This window comes from Cyprinus carpio, chromosome B24 (genome assembly GCF_018340385.1).
Source record: "Cyprinus carpio isolate SPL01 chromosome B24, ASM1834038v1, whole genome shotgun sequence".
NCBI lineage: Eukaryota > Metazoa > Chordata > Actinopteri > Cypriniformes > Cyprinidae > Cyprinus > Cyprinus carpio.
In genome coordinates, this window is record NC_056620.1 from 11,454,492 (window position 1) to 11,480,037 (window position 25,546).

Sequence of the window (25,546 nt, forward strand, 5' to 3'; positions counted from 1 at the left end):
GTAACCAGTATTTTTGTAACCAAACAGTTGCTGGTATCCATTCACTTTTTCGTATTTTTTCCATACCATGGAAGTCAATGGCTACGAGCAGCTGTTTGGATACCAACATTCCTCAAAAGATATTCTTGTGTGTTCAACAGAAGAAATAAACTCATATCAGAAGAAATATACTCATATCACCTGAGCGTGAATAAATGATGACAGAATTTTCATTTTTGGGTGAACTATCCCTTTAAGTATTGTAATTCACTGTTTATGTTTATATAGACCCCTTCTTTGGGTTAAACCAGAATAATATTAATAGAAATATTACAAAATATCTGTGCAGCTTCTACAGACTTGTTTCCATGCATATTTGAAAAGCTGGATTAAAATTCATGCCTAGCAGAAGGCAACAGAATTTGATTTGGTTGGTTTGAGTAATGGGTTTCTAAATTTGAACTGTATTGATGCAGAGACACAGTCAGATAGACATCCAGTGTGATTTGTGAGATTAATTGTGTTCAGAGGGTGAGATTATAGACAGCATCTTATTAACAGGAAGAAATGAAGTGTAATATGACATTAGCATTATCTATTATCTATTTTTTCTCTCATCAGCTCCCTGTGAGGCAGATACTTTCTTTTGCCACAGTAACATGTGTATCAACAACACGCTGGTGTGCAACGGAATCCAGAACTGTGTCTACCCTTGGGATGAAAACCACTGCAAAGGTAAATCATGCTTTTTTTCAGTATCCTCTCAATGTACAGTACATTGTCGCCCTTTGTTTTTCTCCAAATGAAAATCAATACTTGGGGAGAAGCATTGTCTTAATGTTTGTCCCCTTCACGCTTGATAGCTAGTCAACACAAAAAATATCTCACTGGTTTTACAAACACTTCTCTTTTAAAAAAAGACCTTGTTATAAAACCCTCAAACCTCTAGCTGGGGTTTATTGATTGACTCTGCATACGCCACTGTAATGCTGCTGGGAAAAATGAGCTGGCCACTAGAAATTCATTTGTATATGTGAATGACTGTGGCTCAGACTGGATTTGAATTATAGCATCAATTCTTAAGAGCGGTTGGGCTATATATGTGCTTATTTCACATAAGCTGTCCTGAATTAACTGAAAGTTGGTAATATTGCCGGGAGGGAGAGAGGGTACAGGAGAGGAGTTTTAGCGTGAATTGATTTTCACAATAGTAGATAAATAAATACATTAAAAAGTTGTTTTTGCTCATTTATTAACAAAATAGCTCACCTAAAACTTTGAACATCCTTGAAATTTGTCCAATATTACTGGTTTTAATTCAATTAATAAATTAATTGATATAATAAATACTTACGTTAATTGAATGATACAAATGAAATGTTACTATTTAAAAAAAATAATAATAAATATAAAGAATATATTATAAATGTCAAATTTGTGATACTGAGCTTAATATTTTCCCCAGTCCAAGATGAACAGTAAGAAATACGAAGTAAAAAAAATACAAAGAAAATATTACTAATTAATAATTATTATTATTTATTATTATTAATTAGTGTGATTATATAATTATCCTGATTTGAATCATTTGCTTTGGTTTTAGTACAATGACATCATAAAAGCCACATTATTTACTGTCAACTTCAAACATAATACTTAATATTTTCCCCAAACCAAGAAGAACAGTATGACATAAAAACGTAAATAAAAAACAACTTACAATAATACAATAAATATTACAAAATAATTAATACAAAATAAAACAAAACAATATATAAAAAGAAAATTATGTGTCGAGTATGTATACAAAGAAAATATTTGAAAAATTAGTTTTAGTTTTAGTAAAATGACATTATGAAAGCCAAATTATTTAATTATTCAATGGAAATGGTATGTATCATATATCATATAATATATGTCATCTTTAGAATACAGTGCACTTTATATAATATTTTCCTCAGACTAAGATGAACAATAAGAAAGAAAAAAAACATTATTTACAATGCTACAATAAATACTACTATATAATTAATATAAAAAAAAATAATATATACAAACAAAATATACAGGTAATATTTGAATAATTTGTTTTGGTTTTAGTTCAATAACATCATATTTAATTTTGGAAACATATTATAAAGCCTTCTGCACCTCCGAGTGCAAACGCTCCTCTCTATTGAACCAAAGCCAGCGCAGATGTTAAACGCTCTCTGTGCTACATAAATGTCAAAGCTCTCCCATTAGAATGATTTATTACTTCTGTGTGCTGTTTGTAATCTCTTTGATACAACAGTTTCAACAGACGGTAAGCCGTGATGACATTGCATGCCTGCGGTAATAATTTATTTCTCTTCCTGTTGTGTTTTGCAGAAAAGCGGAAAGCAAACATCCTGGACAACCTCAATAACACCAACAGCACCATCATCGGCATTACATGCTGCATTGTACTGATCCTCCTGGTCATATCGGTCATCGTCCAAATCAAGCAGCCACGGAAGAAGTACATCCTGAGGCGGGAGGACTTTGACCCCACCATGTTCCAGGAGGTGTTCCAGGAGCCGCCACATTATGAACTCTGCACTCTCCGCAGCGCGCCAGCCACCTCAGCAGACCTGGCCGAGCTGGCCGAGGACTTTGAGAGCTACCACAAGCTCCGGCGTGCCTCTTCACGCTGCATCCACGAGCATCACTGCGGCTCCTCGCAGCTGCCCAGCAACAAGGGCAGCCGCACCAACCTGAGCGCCCGCGAGGCAACGGCCGCCATCCTGACAGACCTCCCGCCGCAGCCCATGCGGCCGCTTCCTCCCCAAACCAACCGCAGGAACATTCTGGTAATGAGACACACCTACTCACAAGAGGCCGCTGATGCCTGTGACCTGGACGATGACCTGGAGGACGTGCCCACCACCAGTCACAGGCTGTCCAGACACGAGAAAGCAGTGCAGAGGTCAGTATCCATTGATTGTTGATGAGAAAAATTAATCTTATTGCATATTTTGGAACGATTTACTCCCACTTTTTGTTTCTTTCTAGCCTCTCTACTCAGCCTCTCATAGATTTTTTTTTAGCTGTTTTTTTTTCCTTTCCCATTCTTTTTTTATCTTCTCTTTTTTTGTCACTAAATATACCTGCTGCATGTTTACAGCCTTCTATCAGCAACACTGACATCTTAAGATTAATTTTCAGCTAAGTATATGCTACATGAAGATGGAAATGAGGGATAAACGCAGACTTTTTTTTCTTTTTAGAGGTTTATTTTGAGAGAGAATATTATATTTTAAATTATCAAAACGGCTTCTATTTTGATATGGTTATATCGTGTTTAAAAGTTTGGGGTCAGTAAGAATATTATTTTTAAATAAAATAGTACTTTTATTCAGCAAGTATGTATTCAACTGATCAAAAATGACAGTACAGACATTTAAAATGTTATTTATAATTCAACTTTTATATTCATCAAAGAACCCTGAAATAAAATGCATCAAGATTTCAAATACAAATATACAAATACATTTCCATACAAATATTAAGCAGCACAACTGTTTTTATTATTATTATTATTATTATTATTATTATTATTATTGCTAATAATAAATGAGCAGCAAATCTGAATATTGGAATGATTTCTCAAAGATCATGTTTTCAATGATATTGAAAATTCAGCTTTGTAATCACAGGAATTAATAAAATTATTTTAATTAATTAATTTAAATTTTCAATATATTAAAATAGAGAACGGTTATTTTAAAATTTTAAAATATTCCAAAATATTGCTGTTTTTTTTTTTCAGCATTTTTGATTAAATCAATGCAACCTTCATGAGCATAGTAGACTTTTTTCAAAAATATTTAAAAATATTACTGAACCCAAACAGATGTATATTTTACAAAATAAATTCACCATATCCAAGAGAAGGGACATGAAAAAAGGTAAATGGGTGTGCTAAAAAGATTGAAAATGGCTACAGCTTTATGAAGTAATTTTCAGTGTAAAAAAGAGAAACTCCTCCGACAGGAGGCAAGAGAACTAGACCCCAAGCAAATTAATGTGCATTATAAATCCTTATGCAACAAATACCATGATATTAAACATACAAGCAATGATATTCCAGGTTCTGCCTCATTGGGTCTCTAAACAAACATGAATCTGAGTACAACACAACTAGGGTGTAACAGACAATCTGAAGGTAAGACTCTTTAAACACACTCAATTTCATGTATTTAAATGTTTGTCTAGTCACTGTGAGTCAGTGATGATTTTTTTCTGTTTTGTCAAAACCCTTCATTGCCATTGAGATGGTCAACATTAGGACATGTGATCATCTTTGCTTATTGGTGAGATCCTTTTATAAGTTGCTTGTCATTTTAGCTTTCTTTCATTTGTTTTGTATGTTATCGTGTTCTGTTCATGATGTGCGTGGAATCAATTTGATGATTTTTATTAAGAATATCAAAACATACATTTCAGATCCTATCAAAGGTGAATTCAAGTACTCTTTACAAGATAATAAAAAGTATTACACCTCATTGCACAACACCTCATTGAGGGCCATCTCTGCTTGTCTTACATACACTTTGAGCCATCGTTCCCAAATTATAGTTTGTGAACAAAAACAGGAGTGATTTTAAAAATGAAAATGCTGTTGTTATTTAACTCACCCCGACTGACTTTCTTCAGTGGAACATGAAAGGTGAATTTTCAAAGAATACTTTAGCTACTTTGTCCAAAATGACAAAAAGAGCACTATTAAATTATCATTCACCAGTGTTATTTTAGTATTATTTATATAGGCCTACTATTATAGTATTTAATATTTTGAATAAGCTCATACCTTGTGTATGTATATACTTAGCGATTTGTATGTATGTGTATATATATATACATACATATCCAACATATTTATTTCAGTTAATTGCAAAGGTTACATTCTTGAATTTTAATTTTAATTATAGTTTTAGTAATTAGGTTAATTATTTCAGTATTTATTCATATTAATATACTACTATGGTATTTATTAATATTTAGAATTGGCTATATATATATATACATTATACATATATATAATTTTGTTATGTGCTTTTTTCATTTTTAAAAACATTTCTATGTATTTATATACTGTAGTTTTTAGTAATTAGTCATTTTTTTGTGATTTTAGAACTTCAACGTATTTATTTCAGTTAGTTTCCAAGGTAAAACATTTTGTACTTTTCGTTAAAGTTTGTTTGAGGGTTGTTTTTGTGTTACACTGGAGAAAGAAAACAATGAGGGTGAGTAAATAATGAGAAAAGCTTCTTTTTGGGGGAAATGTCCTTGAAAAAAAAAATGTCTTTGTTAGCTTTAAATTAAAATAAAACAGTGACACAAATTTGTGTCAACTTTCAAAACACTCTTTCATTTTACATATAGATATTGTGATATACTTTGATGTGTTTTACACTTGTAAACACTGAGTCATGGAGTTATGGTCTCTCTCCAGCATTTCTTCATATTAATGATGATTTTGTTATGTTTGTGCTTTGCGGATGATTTTGTGTGTGTCACACTGTGTAATGTGCAATGCTGTGTTTTTTCTCATCTCCCGTCACGCATTGTCTCCGTCACGTAGACTTCTTGAAAATAGTGCAATCCTGGATCCGTACGAACGGGCTTCAATGAAATATGAAAATGTGGACCGGAGATATACACCAGCATGATAATAACATGGACATTTTAAAGACAAATTTATCAAAACAACCTGCAGATGTAAAGGAGGACGGGGATTCGGTAACAAAGGAAGTGACTGTGATGAAATCGCTTTAACATGTAGCTCCTAATTTAGGCTCATTGCCTTTTTTAAGGTTACTTATTTAGGATTGCAAAACATTATATGGATAGATGTGAATTAGTACTTTCAGGACTGTTGTAGTGCATGCATTTTATTGTCATGTTTTGCCACCAAAAGTTGTCTTTTTATTTGTCGAAACACTTTTATTTAAGATGTCGGATATTTGTGACTTTCAGCAAACACTTTCTATTCACATATTTGTCAAATTCACTTTAATGTTCATGCATGTTTTCTTTCTCATTTTTAAAGTGAGTGACTGTGCATTTAGGTGCAGCATCAAACCCAAGACTCGTTTATTGTAGATAGGTTTAATTACAAAAAATATATATAACAAATGGAATGACACTAGGCCCTTCCCCTCCCCTAGTTTACTGATATACTTACTAACTGCATGCTAATCATCATTATTCAATAAATCATATATATAAAATACCATCTATGATTAAACTATGCTATATTTCCTTTACATAAATACGTTTTGAAATACCATAAACTCACTCAACTCTTCCAGTTGCTGTTGTTAAATGATGGATAACAGTGAGTTAACATTTGCTACATTTTAGTAGCACACAAACTTTGTATGTTAATGGTGTTTTATCTTTTGTAGATGATTTGTTCAACAGCTGAATCACCAATACGAGCAGAGTTTATGCTTTGTCAAAGAACAATACACTTATTATAAATAAAGACATTAGTAATTATAAATCTTAAGTTTACTTTTCATGCTTTTGTGTGATCCATTGACCTGCAGTGAATGTCAGATGTGATATCAACAGAGCATTATAAAACCCTATATGCAAGACATTAAAACATCATATTCTCTCTCTCTCTCTCTCTCTCTCTCTCTCCCTCTCTTTCACACACACACACACACACACACACAGTATGTCAAATGTTTTTTGTTTTTCAAGCTACATTTTTAAACTGGAGTCACCATACAGATTCAAATGAATTATCAGTGTTTCTGTCTGTCTGCCCATTGTCTTGACTGTTTTGTTTTTGAATTTAAACTATATAAACAACTGAAAATAAATGATTTTGATGAATTAATGAATGAATTTACATTATGGGTGAATTTACACTTTCTTATTATATGTAGACAAAATGTCATCTGAAGTGGAAGGCACAAAAGGTTTGTTCCAGCTTTTTATTATTTTTAATGTTATATATTTTAAATGTTTTATGTCTGTTACTTTAAAATGTCATTTTGTGTGTTGCATACACTAAATACAAGTTTTAAAATAACAAAAAGTAATTGTGACTTTTATCTCAAAATTCAGAATTCTCTCACAGTTCTAGGAAAAAATCACAATAATGTGACATACTCATAATTCTAAAAAAATAAAAAATAAATGAATAAATTAAAAAAAAAAGCAATTACCTTTTTTATTCCATGCATGGTGGGAAAAAAGTTTATATCTCAAAATGCTTTTTTTTTCTCAGAATTGCAAATTTATATCTCACAGAACTGAGTTTATCATAATGATTTATGATGTTAAAAGGAAAAAAAATGGTGTTCTTTTAAACTTTCTATTCATCAAAGAATCCTGGGAAAATGGTTTCTGCAACATTGTAAATGATAAGAAATATTTCTTGAGCACCAAATCAGCATTAGATTGATGATCATGTGACACTAAAAGACTGAAAATTCACTTTTGGATTACATTTTAAAATATACAGAATATTTTATAAATATAGCCAAACATATTTTAATTTGCAGTTACTGTTGTAACTGTATGTTTTGATCAAATAAATGCAGCCTTGGTGAGCATTAAAGATTTTTCCATAGACATTAAACTTTTGAACGGTAATGTAAATATGAACACATCAGTGGTGAGACTATTCTTTTAAACATGAATATGGAATGTGAATGAAATCCATTTTCAGATGTGAAGTTTAATGGTCTGTTCATTTCTTTGCAGGCCGTTACATCATACCCTACACCTCTCCTGACTGACAACTTGTGGAAACAGCCTCAAAGAACTTTGTGACAACTTGCTACTTTGTCAGTTTTTTGAATTTGATGGGGAATATCTTGACACCATTTCTTCTAAAAGTAGCTGATACTGTGAAGCTCTTGGGGACTAAAACATTTTTCAGACTGGACTGAAACTGAATATACAAACTGGTGTACATTTTTCATTCAGTGGAATATGAGACATGTTTTTGTTTCCTCTGATTTGATGATTGTAATGCTCAGATTATTTTTCAATACGAACTGTAATGTCCTGAGTAGATGCATAGCGTTTTTACTTTGCGAGAAGCATAGTTCAAGACCTTTAAACCATATGGTGCGATACTTGAACCAACCGATAAACAGGTGTAGTTTGTAATCCTCCTTTTACAGGGATGATTTTACTGTGACTATTGCCTAGTTAGATGTCTCTGACTAGCATTCAGATGTTTATTCTCTTAATGTTCGACATTAAGGTCAATTATGGTCATGTCTATGCATACAGTAAAATGTAAGTGTGCCGAGCAAGACTTTCAAAGAATTGGTATCACGTTGCACACCATGTCAGATTATTTCCCTTCTACTTATGATTTGACAAACCTATTAATTTGACAACGTATTTCGTTAAAATATTTGATTTATGCTGGACAGATTGTTTAAATAAAGTGATACAAACATATTCTATTGGACTACTTTGCAAGTGATTTTATATATGAACCCTAGACAGGCTGGTGATATGTATACACTGATTACAAATAAGAAAAATAATGGTATATGTCATGGACACTTTCATAAATGAATGGAAATTGTAATTGAAACAAAATCCAGCTAATAATAGAATATGTCAAATGTCAAATAAATCAAGGATGTTACTATAACATGAACATGAACATACAGTACTATAAAATAAAAATGCCGTAGCCTATTTAACAACACAAAAGAGATGGAAATGTGTCTTTAGAACATGAATACATAATGCATTTCATTTATTGACTTTCATTTACAAATGTAAAATATTACAAGTAATTCCAAATACCAAGTGAATGTTCATAATTAAGTTGCTGGCAGAGATTTGCCATTGAAGTTTGCAGACAAGTGTATTGTATTTATTTATTTTATATTTTATTTTTTTTTTGTATTGAAAGAAGGAATTCCGAATCAGAGAATCAGGCCATAGATGCGGTTTCTAGAATTTTAAAATGCAGCCTCTTTAAATATTGTAAAAATGTTTTGTTTGTTAGCGTTACAGTTAAATATTTTACTACCATAAGATAAAGTCCAGTTATAAATTCCGAGTCGCCTCTCTATTGAATCGGAACTTTTATTTTGAAATATAAAGGCAAAAGGCGTGAAGCCAACAACTAATGCCATCCAGTTCAATATGACTACTTGTTAAGCCATAAGTAGACTTGTGGAAGTCAGCATTAAAAAACATGTTATTCAAAGTTATGCACGGTATATCGTTAACTGTTTAGACAGATCATTTATACTAGAAGGAATCGTGATGTATTCAGTATTTAGAATCGGAAGAACGACAAATTGTGTGCAGCCCTTATTAAAACGCGTGCATGCCAGATTACCACAACAGATCTCAGCTTTACACACACAACCACCTGTTTTTCAAACAAACCGATGTCCTTCGTCTAAGTGGACATTTTATCACTCTCGATCGCTCTACACAGGAGTTCATTTCTGTAGTAAGGACGATGGGCAGAAGGACACTGACCAGGTGTCCGTTTCCAGAGGTTCACACACACCTCCAGCACACAAAGGTACGTGCAGCTCAGAAAATGACCACAGTGACCTTTTCCGCCAAAATACCATAGTAAGGGTTAGGAATGGATATTGCCAACCACTGTCACTAGAGAAAAAGTAATGAAACAAAAAAATTATTGTCAATCTACTCTTTACAATAAGATTGCATTTGTTGACCTTAGTTAACTATATTTAGCTATCTTGAATTAACGATTAAAATACTACTGTAAAACATTTACTAATTTGTAAAACACTTACTAGTGCATCATTTAAAATAAAAGTTGTTTCAGTGTATTTACTCAATGGACAATATCTATAAACTAACAATAAACATGTACAGTACAGACCAAAAGTTTGGAAACATTACTATTTTTAATGTTTTTGAAAGAAGTTTCTTCTGCTCATCAAGCCTGCATTTATTTGATCAAAAATACAGAAAAAATGTAATATTGTGATATATTATTACAATTTAAATTAATTGTTTTTAAATTTATTATACTTTAAATTATCATTTATTTCTGTGATGCAAAGCTGAATTTTTAGGATCATTATCACATGATCCTTTAGAAATCATTCTAATATGATGATTCATTATCAAAGTTGGAAACAGTTCTGCTGCTTAATATTTTTTCAGAACATGTGATACTTTTTTAGGATACTTTGATGAATAAAATGTAAAAAAAAAAAAAAAAGAAGCTATGTTTTTAAAATATAAATATTTTGTAATAACAATATACACTACTGGTCAGTAATTTGGGGTCAGTAATTTTTTTTTCTTTCTTTTTTTAAATAAAATCAATACTTTTATTCAGCAAGGATGTGTTAAATTGATAGTAAAGAAAATATATTATTAGAATATATATTATTTTTTTTATTTTGAATAAATGCAGTTCTTTTTAACCTTTTATTCATCAAATATATAAGACAGCAGAACTGTTTCCAACACTCATAATAAATCAGAATATTAGAATGATTTCTAAATGATCATGTGATAGACTGGATGTTACATGTGACACTGAAGGCTGGAGTAATGATGCTGAAAATTCAGCTTTTCATCACAGGAATAATTTTTTTTTTTTAAGTATATTCAAATAGAAAACTATTATTTTAAGTTGTAATAATATTTCACAATATTACTGTTTTTTCTGTATTTTTGATCAAATAAATGCAGGCTTGATGAGCAGAAGAAACTTCTTTCAAAAACATTAAAAATAGTAATGTTTCCAAACTTTTGGTCTGTACTGTATGTATGTATACAGTTAATAAATGTATTGTTCATTATTAGTTAATGTTAGGTGATGGATTAAGTAATGTTAACTAAAGGAACCTTATTGTAAAGTGTTACCCAAAGGTTTTTTTTTTTTTTTTGGTCGTTACAATAACTCCAGTAAATATGGAAATGTGGAAACTACTGCCACTGTTATAGTGTCAATATTCCCTATAGCTATTCTGTATATACAGTAAATGTCTGATTCTGTTTGTCTTTCCTCAACAGTCAAACAAGCAGGCAAAGATTTCACCTATTTGATTGTGGTGCTCATTGGACTCGGTGTAACAGGTGACGTGTTTGATTTGGCTCGAACCAGGGCTGGATTGTGGACAATCATGCCACAGGGCCTCAGACTGCCAGAGGCCTCTGGGGCCCAGGGCTAATAGAATGCAAAAACATCAGCAGGGCTTTTAGGCACCAAAAAGCATTTCCTAACAATAATCGGGTTTATTTTAGTATTATTTATCTGCATTTTTATATGCTAATTTTACCAGATTTTTTCAGTTATTTTAATTTTAGTTCAAGTAATTTTGTTGTGTTATATATATATATATATATATATATATATATATATATATATATATATATATATATATATATATATATATATATATATATCCTTCAGTTTTAGTGATTTTTGTGTAATTAATGTTTATATTTTATTTTATTTCAGGTTTATTTGAATTACCAAAATTAATTTTAATAGTTTTAGTTTACAGTAACAACACTAATCCAAAATAGGGGATCATGATCCGGCTCTGGTTCAAACATCTACTATAAATCATAAATCCTAATCATAATAAATGATCTGATTGTCATCCTTATTAGGTGCACTATTGTATGTGGTCTTTCAAGAGCTGTTTTCCTCTTCAAGCCCGAGCACAATTTATGGAAAAGCATTTGAGAGGTGCAGAACTCACCCAGAGGTCAGCATGTGGTGATTTGTTAATTTTAAACTATACAAATATACAAACCAAATATATTAAAAGTCTGAATAAATCAGGTGTTTGCTTTATGTAAAGGTAATTGGAGCTTTTGGAGAGCCCATCAAAGGCTATGGTAAGACCAGTCGGCGTGGAAGAAGACAACAAGTCAGGTAAAATATAGAATATCAGTAAATACAAACTTTTGTTACACCTCCCATATGCTTGAAAATAATTTTCTTTCAGTCATGTCGAGTACATGAAGGATGGACTCAAGTACATGCGGCTGAAATTTTACATTGAGGGATCTGAACCAGGATTACGGGGAACTGTTCATTCTGAATCAAAGGAGGTACATTACCACAACTCAATAAAAAATGGTTATGTTACAGTAGTTTCATGTTGACAAATATATGACAAACTGCTTCTTCTGTCCGACAGAATCCTGAGACTGGAAAATATGAATTCAGGTATATCTTTGTAGACATAGACACGTATCCCAGGAGGACAATCGTCATTGAAGACAACAGATGAAATGAGTTTTAACAGTGTTATGCAGTATTGGAAATTTCAGTAGCATTGGAACGGATTAATATAGCTTGAATTTGTCATGTTTGAATTTTGTTGTATTGATCTTCCACAGATTAGTCTGCATAAACTTATGATGATCTGGATATTTGGACATGAGAGCGCTTGTACTTAAACATCTGATACTTTGTACAAGGATTTGCATGTTTTTATAATAAAACATCTTCTTTGAAATAAAGATCAATAATAGAATTGATATATAAAATCAGTTTTATTCAGTGTACTGTAACAGGAATATAGGTTAATAAAGAAATTTCATATCTTTATTGTAAATGGTCTGTTGTTCTTCCTTTGCCAGAAATATTTAATGCAATGCAAATTCATTCTAAGTTCTTATTTCCTTTTCCTTTTTTTTTTTTTTTTAGTGAAAAGTGAATTGTCATTGTCATACAGAAGAGGAATTAATGGCAAGAAAAAAATTAACCTAAATTAACCTCTAATTTTGCATATACAGGTAGGACAGTATGTAAGTTTAAACATGTTTTTAATGTCCCTAATGTTTTGACATGCAATATGAGAAAATAACATTTAGACTGTTATGTAACACACATAAGTTCTAGTTATGAATTTAACCTTGCATTCATAAACGCTTCTTGTGCCCGGTAGGTGGTGGGTCATTTCTATTTCTGGACAAAACAGAAGGTGAGTGATATTAAGATTGCATAAAAACATTAAATATATATATATATAACATTAAATATATAGCCATATATATATATATATCGCTCGCAAGGTCCTTCGGAGCATATCTACGGTCTTAAACTTATATAAATAATAATAATAATGTTTACTTTTACATGATTTTTTAAATGATTAAACTACAAACAACGAAAACGTAAAATAAACGATGAAAGACTTTTATTTTGACGTTCATTTCCCATGACTCCGCGGAAGTGCAGACGCCTTGCGAGACAGCAGAAGAACTACAACAAAACCCCCTCCGTTAGCTCATGGAAAAAACACACAGCCCTCAAGATTTCCCGGAAGCCCTTTGAGGCAAAGTATTAGCATTTATTAACAGAGCGAGGAGCCACACTCGGCCTAAAGGCAGCCAGTGAAGCCGAGTTACTCGAAAAATTACACCCAAGTGTCGGTGTTTGTATTTTATGAAGGTAAACATATAAACATTTTTTGTAGCCCGTTAGCAAAGCGACTTCCTCTTGTGTCTATGAGGAGCAGATGCCACTTAAAGCGGATTATAACGCCACTTAAAACGCGTTTACAAGGTGAGCTGCTTTTCTTTTGACAAGCTATATTAATATTAAACAACTAGAAAAAGCCATATGAATGCTTTTAAATGGTTGGTGTTCCCGTGCGATGTTTGTTTATGTGTTTGTTTGTTTATATTGGTGAAGTAAGCGTGTGTTTGTTAGAGTTTGTTTTTAGTTTATATAACAATAACGTTAACCCAATCCTGTTTGATATACAATATATTTGAAATAAAGTCTATTTTAAATGTTTCTTGTGTGACTGAGCTGCTTTAAACATGAGATCAGTTGACAGTTTGAGTGATCGTTCATATGTGGGTTGGGTGATTATTATAGTTATGAGTAAATCAAGATTGCCTAGATCTCAAATTGACATTTTCCTTTGCAGATCTTGCCAAACTCTGTTATTGGTTCTTATTTCAGTTTGACAGCTTGGAAGCTGATTATGGTAATTGATACCAACTGGTGAGAAGCATGGAGCTGTACTGGTACATGTAAGTTTTGATGTGATTACAGTACATCGTATCAGCATTGATTATGTTTATTTTAGTTGGCATGTATTACACGATGTGATCATATCAAGCCATGCTTGTGACTTTGAGACTTTGAACTTGTTCTTTGTCTTGTTTTAGAGTCGTCATAATATTTATTATGATTAAGATCTTCTTCTACATCTGCTGGTATCGCTCAAGGCAAAGACAGCTGGCTGCGTACCTCAGCAATCCCCGAAATGCTCAGATCGTCATTGTTGGAGGACGAGCGTACCTGCACCAGGTCTGCGAGAGACAAAATGTGAGTAAACTACAAGTTCAGTCCAATCAGATGCTCTTTTTTTTTTTTTTTTTTTTCAAGGTGTGGTCGGCTTGGCTTGCATCAGCCGCTGCTGATATAATCGCTGTTTGGAAATATGACATAGTTTAGCTTCCTGTGCAATACACTGTGGGTCTCATGAACTCATACGTTCAGAAAGACAATAAAATAGACTGAAGTGTAATAGGTTATGGTATCTTCTGTTGACTTCAAGTGGTATTTCACAGAAGATTTGACTAGGTGAAGGGCAGAGAGACTGTTATGAGCTGATAGACAACTCTTTTGTCTCTCTCTCTCTCTTTCGCTCTCTCTCTCTCTCTTTTGATTACGCACTCTAAGGGGGAAAAGGATGTTGTGATTAAACACTAAAAATGTATTTAAATCCACTTTGTCTAAACCTTATCACCGTTAAGTCAGTATAGACACACTTAGATTACATCAAAATTAATATTAGTTTTCAGGAATAGAAAGTTCAAAAGAACAGCGTTATTTTCTTAAATAGAAATCTTTTGTAACATAGATATAAATGTTTTTTTACAGTAACTTTTTAACGTTATAATTTAATGAATCTTTGCTGAATAAAAGTATTTACTTTTATTTTAAAATATTAAAAAAAATACAGACCCTTTTGAATGGTAGTGTTTATACACTGTATATAATATTTAAATTAAAGAAATCAAGCTTTTCTTCTTTCCTTTTTAGGCTTTATCATCCTTAATATATTATCCCAAATATTTACTTTTATTTGATGACATTAACAGTTTCAATGTCAAAACTAAAAATAAAAGAGAATAGATTCTCAAAAGAGAATAAGAAAAACCAAGACGTTTTCTTTTGAACTTTCTATTCCTGAAAACCAAGATGTTTCCTGCGAAAACAAAATGTTTCCTGAAAAATGTTTCCATGACAATTAATATTAAGCAGCATATTTCTCTAGCACCAAATTCAGCAAAACATAATGATTTCTGAAGTATCATGTGACCCTGAAAACTGTAATAACAGCTGCTGAAGATCACTGAATGGTATCGTCTGCATTCGGTGGAAATTTGGCAAATGACGTTTTCAGCGCGAGTGCATGTTCTCTCTGTGTCATTCACCTACAGGGAAGGTTTTGGTGAACTTTTACTGTTTCACAACACCTTTTTTGATCTTGGTCTCCTGCATTTTTGGACTCATCGTGTAAAACGTTTCAGTCTCTAAGCTCAAAGCTACAACAGGGAGCTGTTAAACCAAACTGAGGGCAGGAGTGTTAGTTCTAGGGTGTGTGTGATTCACACAGGCCACTAAAATGCGTGAGCTCTTATGTTTTAGAGAATCATTTCTCTTGTTGGTGCTTAGCTCTTGTCAAAAGTAACCGGTGCCTGTGAAAAACCCTGAAGAAGCAGACAAGATGGAACAAGAACGGGGGCCAGAGCTGGGGGGTATTCCAGAAAGCAGGTTATGTGACATAACCGGGTATGTTTAAGAGTAAGTAAGTGGATAACCTCAACTTTCGGTTCCAAAAATGGAGGTAACTTTCAGGGTATGTTAGTAGTCATAGCAACTCACTCTCTGAACTTAACCTGCTCTGGAGCAGGTTATGTTCCAGGGTTAGTTCACTTCAGCAAGCCTTCAGTGGGCGTGACAGATAGCGCACAGCATTATATAATATTACAATATGTAATATAGCTTATTATATATATATATATATATATATATATATATATATTATAATATATATATATTATTATTATATATATATTAATATATATATATAATATGATATATATATATATAATAATATATTATATGTTAATGAGGAAGCACTAATATAAGTAATAAATAAGGTAACATTATTCTAATATGATTTTTTCTTTATTGCCATATATAAGAGTTAACTGTATAATAATGTTTAACTTATAAATATTTATTTATTTTATTTATTACATGTTATATTATCTCACACATGGATTTTCTATAATGTCTACATTCTAAATCAAAAATACATATCTGATATGACTTAATATATAGAATTAGCATAAAACAAAAAAATATAATTCACATTCTCAAGGATTAAAGATTACATGGAAAAAAAAAATCACGGTCATCAATTAGGTGGCGATATGCACTAAGCATGTAAACAACTAATGAACAAAAGAAGAAGAAAGAAAGAAACAGCTTGGCGCGCTTTTTCTTAGCGTCTGTTTTCCATAGCGACTCATCGATTCGTCGCTCTGTTGAGAATGTCTTGAGTCTTAACCAGGAACATACTCGGAGTTGAATGAACTTACTCCCGGACACATTTTTGGAACCACATACCTCGAGTAAGCAAGGTTTGGGGTTAATCCACCGAGAGTTCAGGGTTTAGTTCACGGTAAGTTAACCCTGCTTTCTGGAATACACCCCTGAAGGCCATGACAGGGCTGACAAAACCTTTTAGGAATGTTATTGTTGTTGTTTTGTTTTTTGTGGTATCTGTGATTGTGTTATAAATGGGATTTCTTTAAAAGAGTCTGAAATTTTCTCTATGTAGCTCTAAAGTGGTTTGAAGCTGCAACACTGCTTTTTAAATTCAGAAAAAGCTCTTTGTTTCTGAAAGAAAGCGTCTTGTGTTCAGAAAAGCATCTGGAAGCAATTTGTAGCACAAGTATTGAAGACTACATCAAGCCAAAGAGCTTTGCTATTCAAGTAGGGTTTCTATTTTAATATTTCACTGGATATTTTGGATAAAAATAGACTGACATCTGTTTGTGCTATATATTTATTAGCCCATCATCCTTTTTCAAACAAATTTTTTTTTATAGGATATATGCTTATAAACACGTTCTAGAATATGCAGGAATTTAACTGCAGTTTCTTCAGATGATATATAGCTCTATTTTTAGAAACCCTAGCTGCCTGTAGCTCCCCACACAGGAAATGCCCTCAATTTGACAAACAGTTCAGAGAGATGCTAAACTGTTGGCCTGTTTGCACGTTCACATGCCAGAAGTCGTTTTGTCGTTCGTATAGTAGTTTTATAATTAGTGCTGTCAGACGATTAATCACACCTAAAACAAAGGTTTTTGTTTGTTTACATAATATATGTAATATATGTTACATTATATATGCATAATAAATATACATGGTACACACTCATATATTATGTAAACAACTTTTATTTTGGATGCGATTGATCATGATTAATTGTTTGACAGCACTATCTATAATGCAGTTTGCCTTATGAGTCAAAGGAAGTTACAGCATGCTGATTTATTACAATGGTTGTACGGTAACTTGTTTAATGCTAAACAAACCGCTTTGCTGAGCATAATCAAGGAGGGAAATACCAGTACATTAAGATCGAACCTTAAAGATGACTTTCTCTTTAAGCAAATTTTCATGAAGCTGCATATGACACAAAAAAATAAGTGTATCATATCCTTACTGAAACTGAGATAATATTGTGTTTGCCAGCAAAACTGAGACTCCGAGGTCTTGTAAGTAATAAACAAGTATGTAGGCCTGGGCAAGTGATTGCACAATTCTACCATTTGATAGCAAGCATCGACCGGATCTGGTTTCACTGCCACATGTATTTAAAGTTGTCTTTAACAGAAGAAAGTCAAACTCGGAAGCTTGTTGTGTGTGTAATGTGTTTGATTCCTGTCTGATTGTGGGTGTGTTAACTCCCAATTATGCTCTGCTCCACAGACATCAATCTGGCCTAGTTGGTACGGAGTTCAGGATGACGGCTCGGTGGGCGAACCCTCCGCCTCTCTTCCACCATCATCCTCGCTTTCTAATCTGGACATGCCTCCTCCATATGAGGCCGTGTCTGGAGGTAAGACTGACTCCGTGTACAGCTACACCCCAGTCTGCACTAAGTCAGAAATAATAAAGGCCCATCGGGTCCCAACAATTTTTTTTTTAATGTTTATTTATTTATTTTATTTTTTATTTTTTGGGGTGAATTTTTCTGAAGCCATACATGCCACAGTTTAACGGGCTGACATTACAATATCAAAAATGTATTTTAATTTCAAATGAGGAACTTCTGGCTATTTATTTTGTAATTATCAGTTGGATTTTTTGTATATATTGGATTTTTAATTTTTTTCCCGAGAGAATAACTGTCTAAAGTGTCTTAGGAAGTCTTAGGAAGTACGAATTTCTTTTGCAAACTAAATATTTACAAGATAAACACATCAGACAAATAGTCATTTATAGAAATAGATAAAACAAATCAATAGTTTTATGCAAATATGTAGGGTAATAACCTAATAATAGTATTTTTAAGAAATATAAAAATCATGTATATAAACATGCAAAATGTATATATAAAATTTTTCTTTTTCTTTCTTTATTTAATTTCTTTATATATAATGTTTAATACCATACAGTACTGTGCAAAAGTCTTAGGCCATTAGTATTTTCACCAAAAATAAATAAAAATGGTTTTAACCCAGTTATTCTTCTGGACTAAATCCAGAAAAAACTGTGGCAACAGCTTCAAGATGCCTGAAGAAACTTTCATGCAAAGCTACAGTACTGTGAAAAGTTTTAGGGACTTGTGGAAAAATGCAATAAAGTGAGGATGCTTTAAAAGATAATGACATAATAGATTTTATTTATCAGTTATCTTGTATTAACTAAATTAAATAAACTTTTGGTGTTAGCATTCTTTGCGTTTAAAGCAGCTTTTGCTCTAGGTGCACTTGCACATATTTTTTTAGGTAGTTTTGCAGGTAGTTTTCTTGAAGCATCTTGGAGACATTGCAACAGTTCTTCTGAATTTAGTTTGTCTCAGTTTTTTCTGTTTCTTCATTCAATCTCAGACAGACTGGATGATGATTGATGAGATCAGATCTCAGTGTGGGACACTGACTGTTGTCAGTCAGACTCCCTTGTGCAAACAAAAATCTCACTTGACTGTTACAATTACAATTAATAGCAAAAGGAATGTTTAAAAATGTAAACTTATATTTCTTACTGACATACTACTGAAAAGATAGCTGGCTTAATTTTTATTTTTTTGGGGTGAAAATACTAAAGGCCTAAGACTTTTGTGAGGTACTGTATGTGTGTCTTCGATTCCTAGATATATTTTTTGCATACCAAACAGCAGATTTTTATTTGCTTGGTCTGAGCATAAGCCTTAATGAAACCATTTTGTGTCGTTGAGAAGGCATTTTTATTCCTCTGTTACACAGTCATGGATTTTTTTGGTCAATGGGGTGTTGCGAAAAAGTTAACCATAAACCAAAACATAGGAATTTGTCTGCTTATCATTTTCTAGTTTCACATGATTTGTGTTTGGAGGATGGATTTAGCTTTTCATTTTTTTAGCACTCTGTTTATATGGCAAATCTTGTCGCACTTAAAAAAAAAAAAAGGGTTGTATTAACAGTAAATACTTCAAATGTCTCTTCACCCTAATATGAGAAACAGCATCTCAGTCACATTACATCTCTAGGGAAAGTCTTGTGCTTTTGCTCACTCTGCTGCTCTGTAAATGGTTAACAGGGACAATTTTATGACAAGAGGGAACAACAGTTGGAGAGTGGGCCTGGGGACATCAGCCATCCCAAATTAGACCAATGCTTCTTAATTGGCAGGTTTCATAACTGACACGCTGAGAAGGACGTTTATGTACACCAGCTGCCAGATATTGACATTAAAACATGGAAAAGGTTTAAATGAATTTGGCAATCAAGGCTCTGTGCTTCGGGTTTACTTCAGTTCAGTTTCTGTGCTGAGACTGATTGTTCATTCAGCGGCAGAGAAGGAAATCTTCTGGTGCTTGTGTGGATTGGCAGCAAACAGCAGATTTTGGCTCACCGCTCCATTCTCCTGTATCTTTCTTTTGCATTTCCCCCCTTTTCCTTTTCCATTTGTGCTTTCTTCATCTCTGACAATGCCTCATGGGTTTATGAACACCAGATTTTAGCAAGTAGATCTGTGTCTAAAAGAACCCCAAGAACCAGACGCGAGGTTGAAGAAGCAACACATGCATATACTGTGTTTCCTTTGACCTAGAAGAGTGAAAGATAATATCTCCAGAGCAGGATGTGGTTTTTGCCGACCTTCAATGCCACATCATTCAGCATTTTCAACGTTTCTTGATGTTTGAGTGGAGGTGGAAAACCCCCATTTTCCCCAAAATGTTTTACGTGTAGTTTGTCACCTGTTCCGTGGAAATGTTTGGAAACATTTGCATTTGTTTGCAGTTTAAGACCAAATCAGGCATTTGTGGTTTGCAGTGGCCTGCAGCATGAAACAGGAAATTATGTAATTTTTTAAGAGTGGCCTTGCTATTTAGCATGCATGATAAATTGTTGAGTCATTGGAAGGTTTGGTTCTGCAGATGGTTCTAAAGGTTTGTGACTAGCATTATTAGTGGTATTTATTATTATTATTATTTTAGTTGTATTTTAATAAGTCAATAAAAGTTTATTTGTAATCTATACCAGATATATTTGTTATTTCTTCATCTACCATAAAAATTATTTTCACAGAATTTTTTGCATGCTTACATATACAGTGATTTATGGTGAAAAACTGTAAAACAACATTCCCAGAAGTTCCTACATGTGACTTATGCAATTTAGTTGTTAGGTAATTTTTCTGCATTAATAATGTATATTAGACATTTTACATTGCGTGAACTTTTGGGCGGTGTTATGCGAATCTTCCCACACAGTGACGTAGACATGGGGGCGTGTTTAAACGAGGCATTATAGGAGGGCGTGAAGTGGACAAGACTTAACTTTTATAAAGAATATCTCTTTGGGTTTGGGCAGGGCTCGCAAAGACGCTAGCCCGACATCCCATAATGTGTTTTCCAGTCGGGCTACCAAAATGTTTTACCGCCCTGCCCGACGGCTATCTTGAATATTAATGTAAAATTCCTAAATCAATTCACATTGTTCACTCACTTGTAGGATCGTTTGCACTTGTTTCTAATTCTTGCCGATTTAAACATTCATACATTTTAAAGCAATCGTGAGCATTCGGAGCTTGCGCGCTCTCATTCAAAGCGCGCACAGAGAGCTGCGTTTTAGACAATGCCCGTACACAGAATTGATTCCTCTTTCGCGTATCCTTGCTGCTGAATGAACACACACACACAAAATTCTTGAAATAACTGTCTTTGCAAGTATTCTCGTAAACACAGTCGGTTATGTCTTAAGTGAACGTATACAGTGGAGAAAGAAATCTCCTGTGCATTATTATATTGGATCCGTGCATTCGGTCTTAAAGGGGCAGCAGCCTTTAAATACCTGCTGTTCCATTACTGCCACCTGCTGTCAGAGAGTGACATTTGTGTCTCGTTCACAAAGCTTCAAATTTTTTAATTATACAATCCAAATAACATGTATTTAGCATCTTTTTGGATAGTAATTCAAATGGTTGCCTCTGATTTTACATAGAGCACAGACAAAGCCTTTGTTTATATGAAGAGATTTCTTTTAGTAAAAAGAAAAAAGTTGAATTTTTATTTTTTATTTGATTTGGGATTTATTAAAATTTCAAGTTAGTTTTATTATTTGACATTTCAATTTCACAAAGAAATATGCAGCATTTTGTCTGAGAAATAATAAAAGGACACCTTTTCACTTATAATTTGTCTTAAATCTCATTTTGTAAAAAAATAAATATATAAATAAATTGTAAGAATATTGTATGCTGTAATCTGTATTGTGAATTTTATCACATCGTAAGTTTATTGAATCGTTACATCCCGATATGCTGCTAGTTTTTGCTAATCATGCTGATTTGTCCACAGTAAAGTTCAGCCGAAGTCTTTTTTTATTCGGGCTAGTTAAATTCATTTTGGGCTACCAAAACTTGAAGAATGTCTGCCCGAAGGGCTACCAGGGATTTTGAAATTTTGCGAGCCCTGGGTTTGGGACTTTAGTCTTTGCAACTTTAGGGATCTTATCTATGCACGAATAGCTTGTAACACTCCAAAGAGAAAGGAAAATATGAAAATGCATCATATGTGGTTATCACTTGTGTTATTACTGTGGTTATCAGGACATTTAAACATAAAAAGCTGATTTTGGTGTGTGTGTAGATAGATAGATAGATAGATAGATAGATAGATCGATAGCTCGATAGATCGATCATTGGTTCTCAAACCTCTCCATGAAGTACCAGCACTGCACACACTAAATACCTGATGAGTTGAATACCCACTTCAGGTCTTGCAGTCTCCACTAATGAGCTGACGAGTTCAGGTGTGATAGATTAGGGAAATATACAAAATGTGCAGGGCGGGGGGTACTCCAGGACAGGTTTGAGAAACACTGCGATAGATAGATAGATAGATAGATAGATAGATAGATAGATAGATAGATAGATAGATAGATAGATAGATAGATGCATTAGGTATACTATAGATACTGTAGATATACTATAGATACTATAGAAAGATAAATAGATAGATAGATTGACATTACATTACTTAATGAAATAAACTGTTATAAGTCCTGAAATCTTCAGGTATATGTTTCAAACCTTTTGCTTGACCTTTGCACTCTTCTCTGTTTTATGCAGCAAATGACCTGAAGCCTCCACCATACAGTGAGTACGCTCAAAATGACGACACTGACGCATCCCTGAGCATCACCATCCCAGACGGCAATGATTCCAGTGGAATTAGTGATGCCCCGCCCCCTTACACGGCCAGCATCACCTCTCCAGCCAATCAGCAAGTAGATAGCCACAGTCAATCACAGCCAGAGGGAAGCTCAAGTTAGACTCCTCTCATTATAGAAACACAACAAGGGCTAAGCAACCGCTTTAGCCACTCTAGGTCTTGTTTTTCCATCTGGACTTATTTTCTTCTCAAGCAAATTATACAAAGAAAAAAGATTTCACATTGGCGGTGGATCTTGCTCATTCTTTTGACATGAGAGAATTTGGAAAGTGCACAGTATGCAGTATAAAGAATGAGACTGGCCTGATGCCATCTCCTGGCAGAGTGGAGCACTGCTCTGCCCACGCTGGTGTACCGGTGCTTTCAGTTCACCCATGCCTTATGCTTATTTCCTCCATCAACACCACAGCGCATAGCCATACGACAGACGCACCCATTTCAATATTTTAAATGGTCACTTTCACCTTCACTAATGCCATGAACACGTGTGGCTGCTTGAGGAACTAGGCTAGTGGGTTGATTGGTGCCAAGCGGCAAGCACGTTTCTCTTAGACAATGTTGTCGACACATTTCTTGCTTATTTTTTTCTCTAGAGTCCGTAAAATGGGATATTTCATATAAAAATGAAAGAAAAGGTTCAGCCAAAAATAAAAATGTACTCACCCTCAGGCCATCCGAGATGTAGATGAGTTTGTTTCTTTAGCAGAGCAGATTTGGAGGAATTTAGGAATGTACTTCACTTGCTCACCAGTGGATCCTCTGTAGTGAATGGGTGCCGTCAGAATAAGAGTGCAAACAGCTGTTAAAAACATCATCATGTACAAGCATTTCTCACAAGTCCAGTCTATCAATGTCTTGTAAATTGAAGAGCTGCATGTTTGAAATCCATCAAGAAGTTTTTAACCTCAAACCATTGCGCCCGATGAAAATGCAAGTCCTCTATCCATAATATTGTTTTCTCCAGTAAAAAATTTGTCTTGTCTGAATCAGGAGAGAAATATGCACAAATCAAGCGGCATTTACATACAAAAGCAGTTTAAATAAATATTGTAATGTTTTTATCAGCTTTTATCAGACTTTAATTCTGACGGCACCCATTCACTGCAGAGGAACCATTGGTGAGCAAGTGATATAATGCTAAATTTCTCTAAATCTGTTCCGATGGAGAAACAAACTCCACATTTTGGATGTCCCGAGGGTGAATAAGTTTTCAGCAAATTTTCATTTTTAGGTGAACTATTCTTTTAATATTCTGTCATCATTTACTCACCCTCATGTCATTTGTCAAGCGGTAATGTTTGGTTACCAACATTCTTTAAAATATCTTTTTATGTTACAGAGCAGAAGGTAAGTCATACAGCCTGTCTTTTGGATTGACATGAGAGTGTGTAAATGACAGAATTTAGATTCTTGGCTGAACTGTCTCTTTAAAGTATAGAGGTCTAGCCTCAGGTTTATTTATAAACTCAGTTTGTATGTGATGACAGTTAAAAAAAGAAAACCATTTGCCCTGAAGCACTTTTAATGTGTTGTAATTGCCTTAATTCCATCTGTTGGTAAGTGTCCAATATTCCCGAATCAACCAGAGCCGGTGTGAATAGTGTGGCTAATGGTTATGACTCGTGTAAATGTGCACAGTCCTGCTCTGTGTTGTATCTCTTATCAGGTTAACTGTAATACACTGATGCATTTGAGATCACGGTGCCCTTATTAACAATTTCTGCTAACCGAAATAGACCTTTTTGTGTGTGTGTAAGGCATATGTTAAGTGTATGATAGATTCAAACAGAACTTCCACGTGAAAATGTTTATGTGCTTTGGTGAGCGCATGAAGTCATCTCTGTGCAACTGTCGATATGTATCAGGTTCACATAATGGGATCAATTTTTTTTTTGTATAAAAAAAAAAAAAAAAATGAAACAAATTAAACAAAGTGATCCAATAGAACATTTATAAAATTCTGTGTGTACCCCCCCCCACCCCGATCCCCCCTGGTCCTTCACTATATAATTTCATTTAATCATAATTTGATTTAAAATGCTAATCTTGCAACATGTATTCTCATTTAAACTGAAGTACTGTATATGCTATTTTTGTATTTATGGAAAACCCCTTTGAATCTCTTTCAAAAAATAAAGATCGGTGAAATGTGTCTTGTTTGAAAACAGCATTTTTCTCCAACAAACACGTTGACAAGCTTCACACTAAGCATTGATATGTGAAAGTGATCTCAAAAAATAAATTAAAGATATGTTTGGTCATTACATCTGTTATTTCATCATAAGCAACTAAAGTACATATTAAGAAAATTTAATAGCATATTGTATATTGTATAAAAATTGAGATTATTATAAAGATTATTATTATTACTATTACCAATACTTCATATATTTGATCAAAAAAAAAATAACAAACACCAACAAAGTCAAAAATTACTACAACAAAAAATAACAGTAAAAAAACAGCAATATTGTGAAACATTATTACAATTTATAATAACTGTTTTCTATTTGAATATATTTTTAAATCTAATGTATTCCTGTGGTTTTCAACAACCATTACTCCAGTCTTCAGTGTCACATGATCCTTTAGAAATTATTATAATATGCTGA

General features: G+C 33.3%; 3 protein-coding genes across 5 annotated transcripts in view; all 3 read left to right on the forward strand.

Annotated features, from left to right (window-relative positions):
• The window catches only part of neto1l (neuropilin (NRP) and tolloid (TLL)-like 1, like), an 84,873-nt gene extending 77,980 nt beyond the window's left edge, over window positions 1–6,893 (forward strand). Inside the window, exons 8-11 of one of the 2 annotated variants that reach the window (XM_042751983.1) lie at window positions 601–714; window positions 2,350–2,926; window positions 4,091–4,165; window positions 4,275–4,313. In XM_042751983.1, the coding sequence (XP_042607917.1) occupies window positions 601–714; window positions 2,350–2,926; window positions 4,091–4,151 (752 nt within the window). In that variant the 3' untranslated portion in view covers window positions 4,152–4,165; window positions 4,275–4,313. Of the gene's footprint in view, window positions 1–600; window positions 715–2,349; window positions 2,927–4,090; window positions 4,166–4,274; window positions 4,314–5,584 lie in introns of those variants that run through there. The other variant, XM_042751984.1, reaches the window with a different exon arrangement.
• Window positions 6,894–9,085: 2,192 nt separating this feature from the next.
• On the forward strand, window positions 9,086–12,559 carry timm21 (translocase of inner mitochondrial membrane 21). Its single transcript, XM_042751733.1, has 6 exons — window positions 9,086–9,529; window positions 11,008–11,070; window positions 11,611–11,708; window positions 11,805–11,878; window positions 11,952–12,057; window positions 12,147–12,559. The coding sequence occupies exons 1-6, from the start codon at window positions 9,262–9,264 to the stop codon at window positions 12,237–12,239; spliced, it is 702 nt and encodes a 233-aa protein (XP_042607667.1). The 5' UTR covers window positions 9,086–9,261; the 3' UTR covers window positions 12,240–12,559.
• Window positions 12,560–13,214: 655 nt separating this feature from the next.
• si:dkey-118j18.2 lies at window positions 13,215–24,628 on the forward strand. 2 transcript variants are annotated; one of them, XM_042751735.1, is made up of 5 exons: window positions 13,215–13,519; window positions 13,890–13,995; window positions 14,134–14,293; window positions 17,984–18,113; window positions 22,832–24,628. In XM_042751735.1, exons 2-5 carry the CDS (start codon window positions 13,976–13,978, stop codon window positions 23,032–23,034), a joined length of 513 nt encoding a protein of 170 aa, XP_042607669.1. In that variant the 5' UTR covers window positions 13,215–13,519; window positions 13,890–13,975; the 3' UTR covers window positions 23,035–24,628. The 2 variants fall into 2 exon arrangements, with proteins under 2 accessions (XP_042607669.1, XP_042607668.1); XM_042751734.1 differs by having other exon boundaries at window positions 13,925–13,995.
• Window positions 24,629–25,546: the final 918 nt, after the last annotated feature.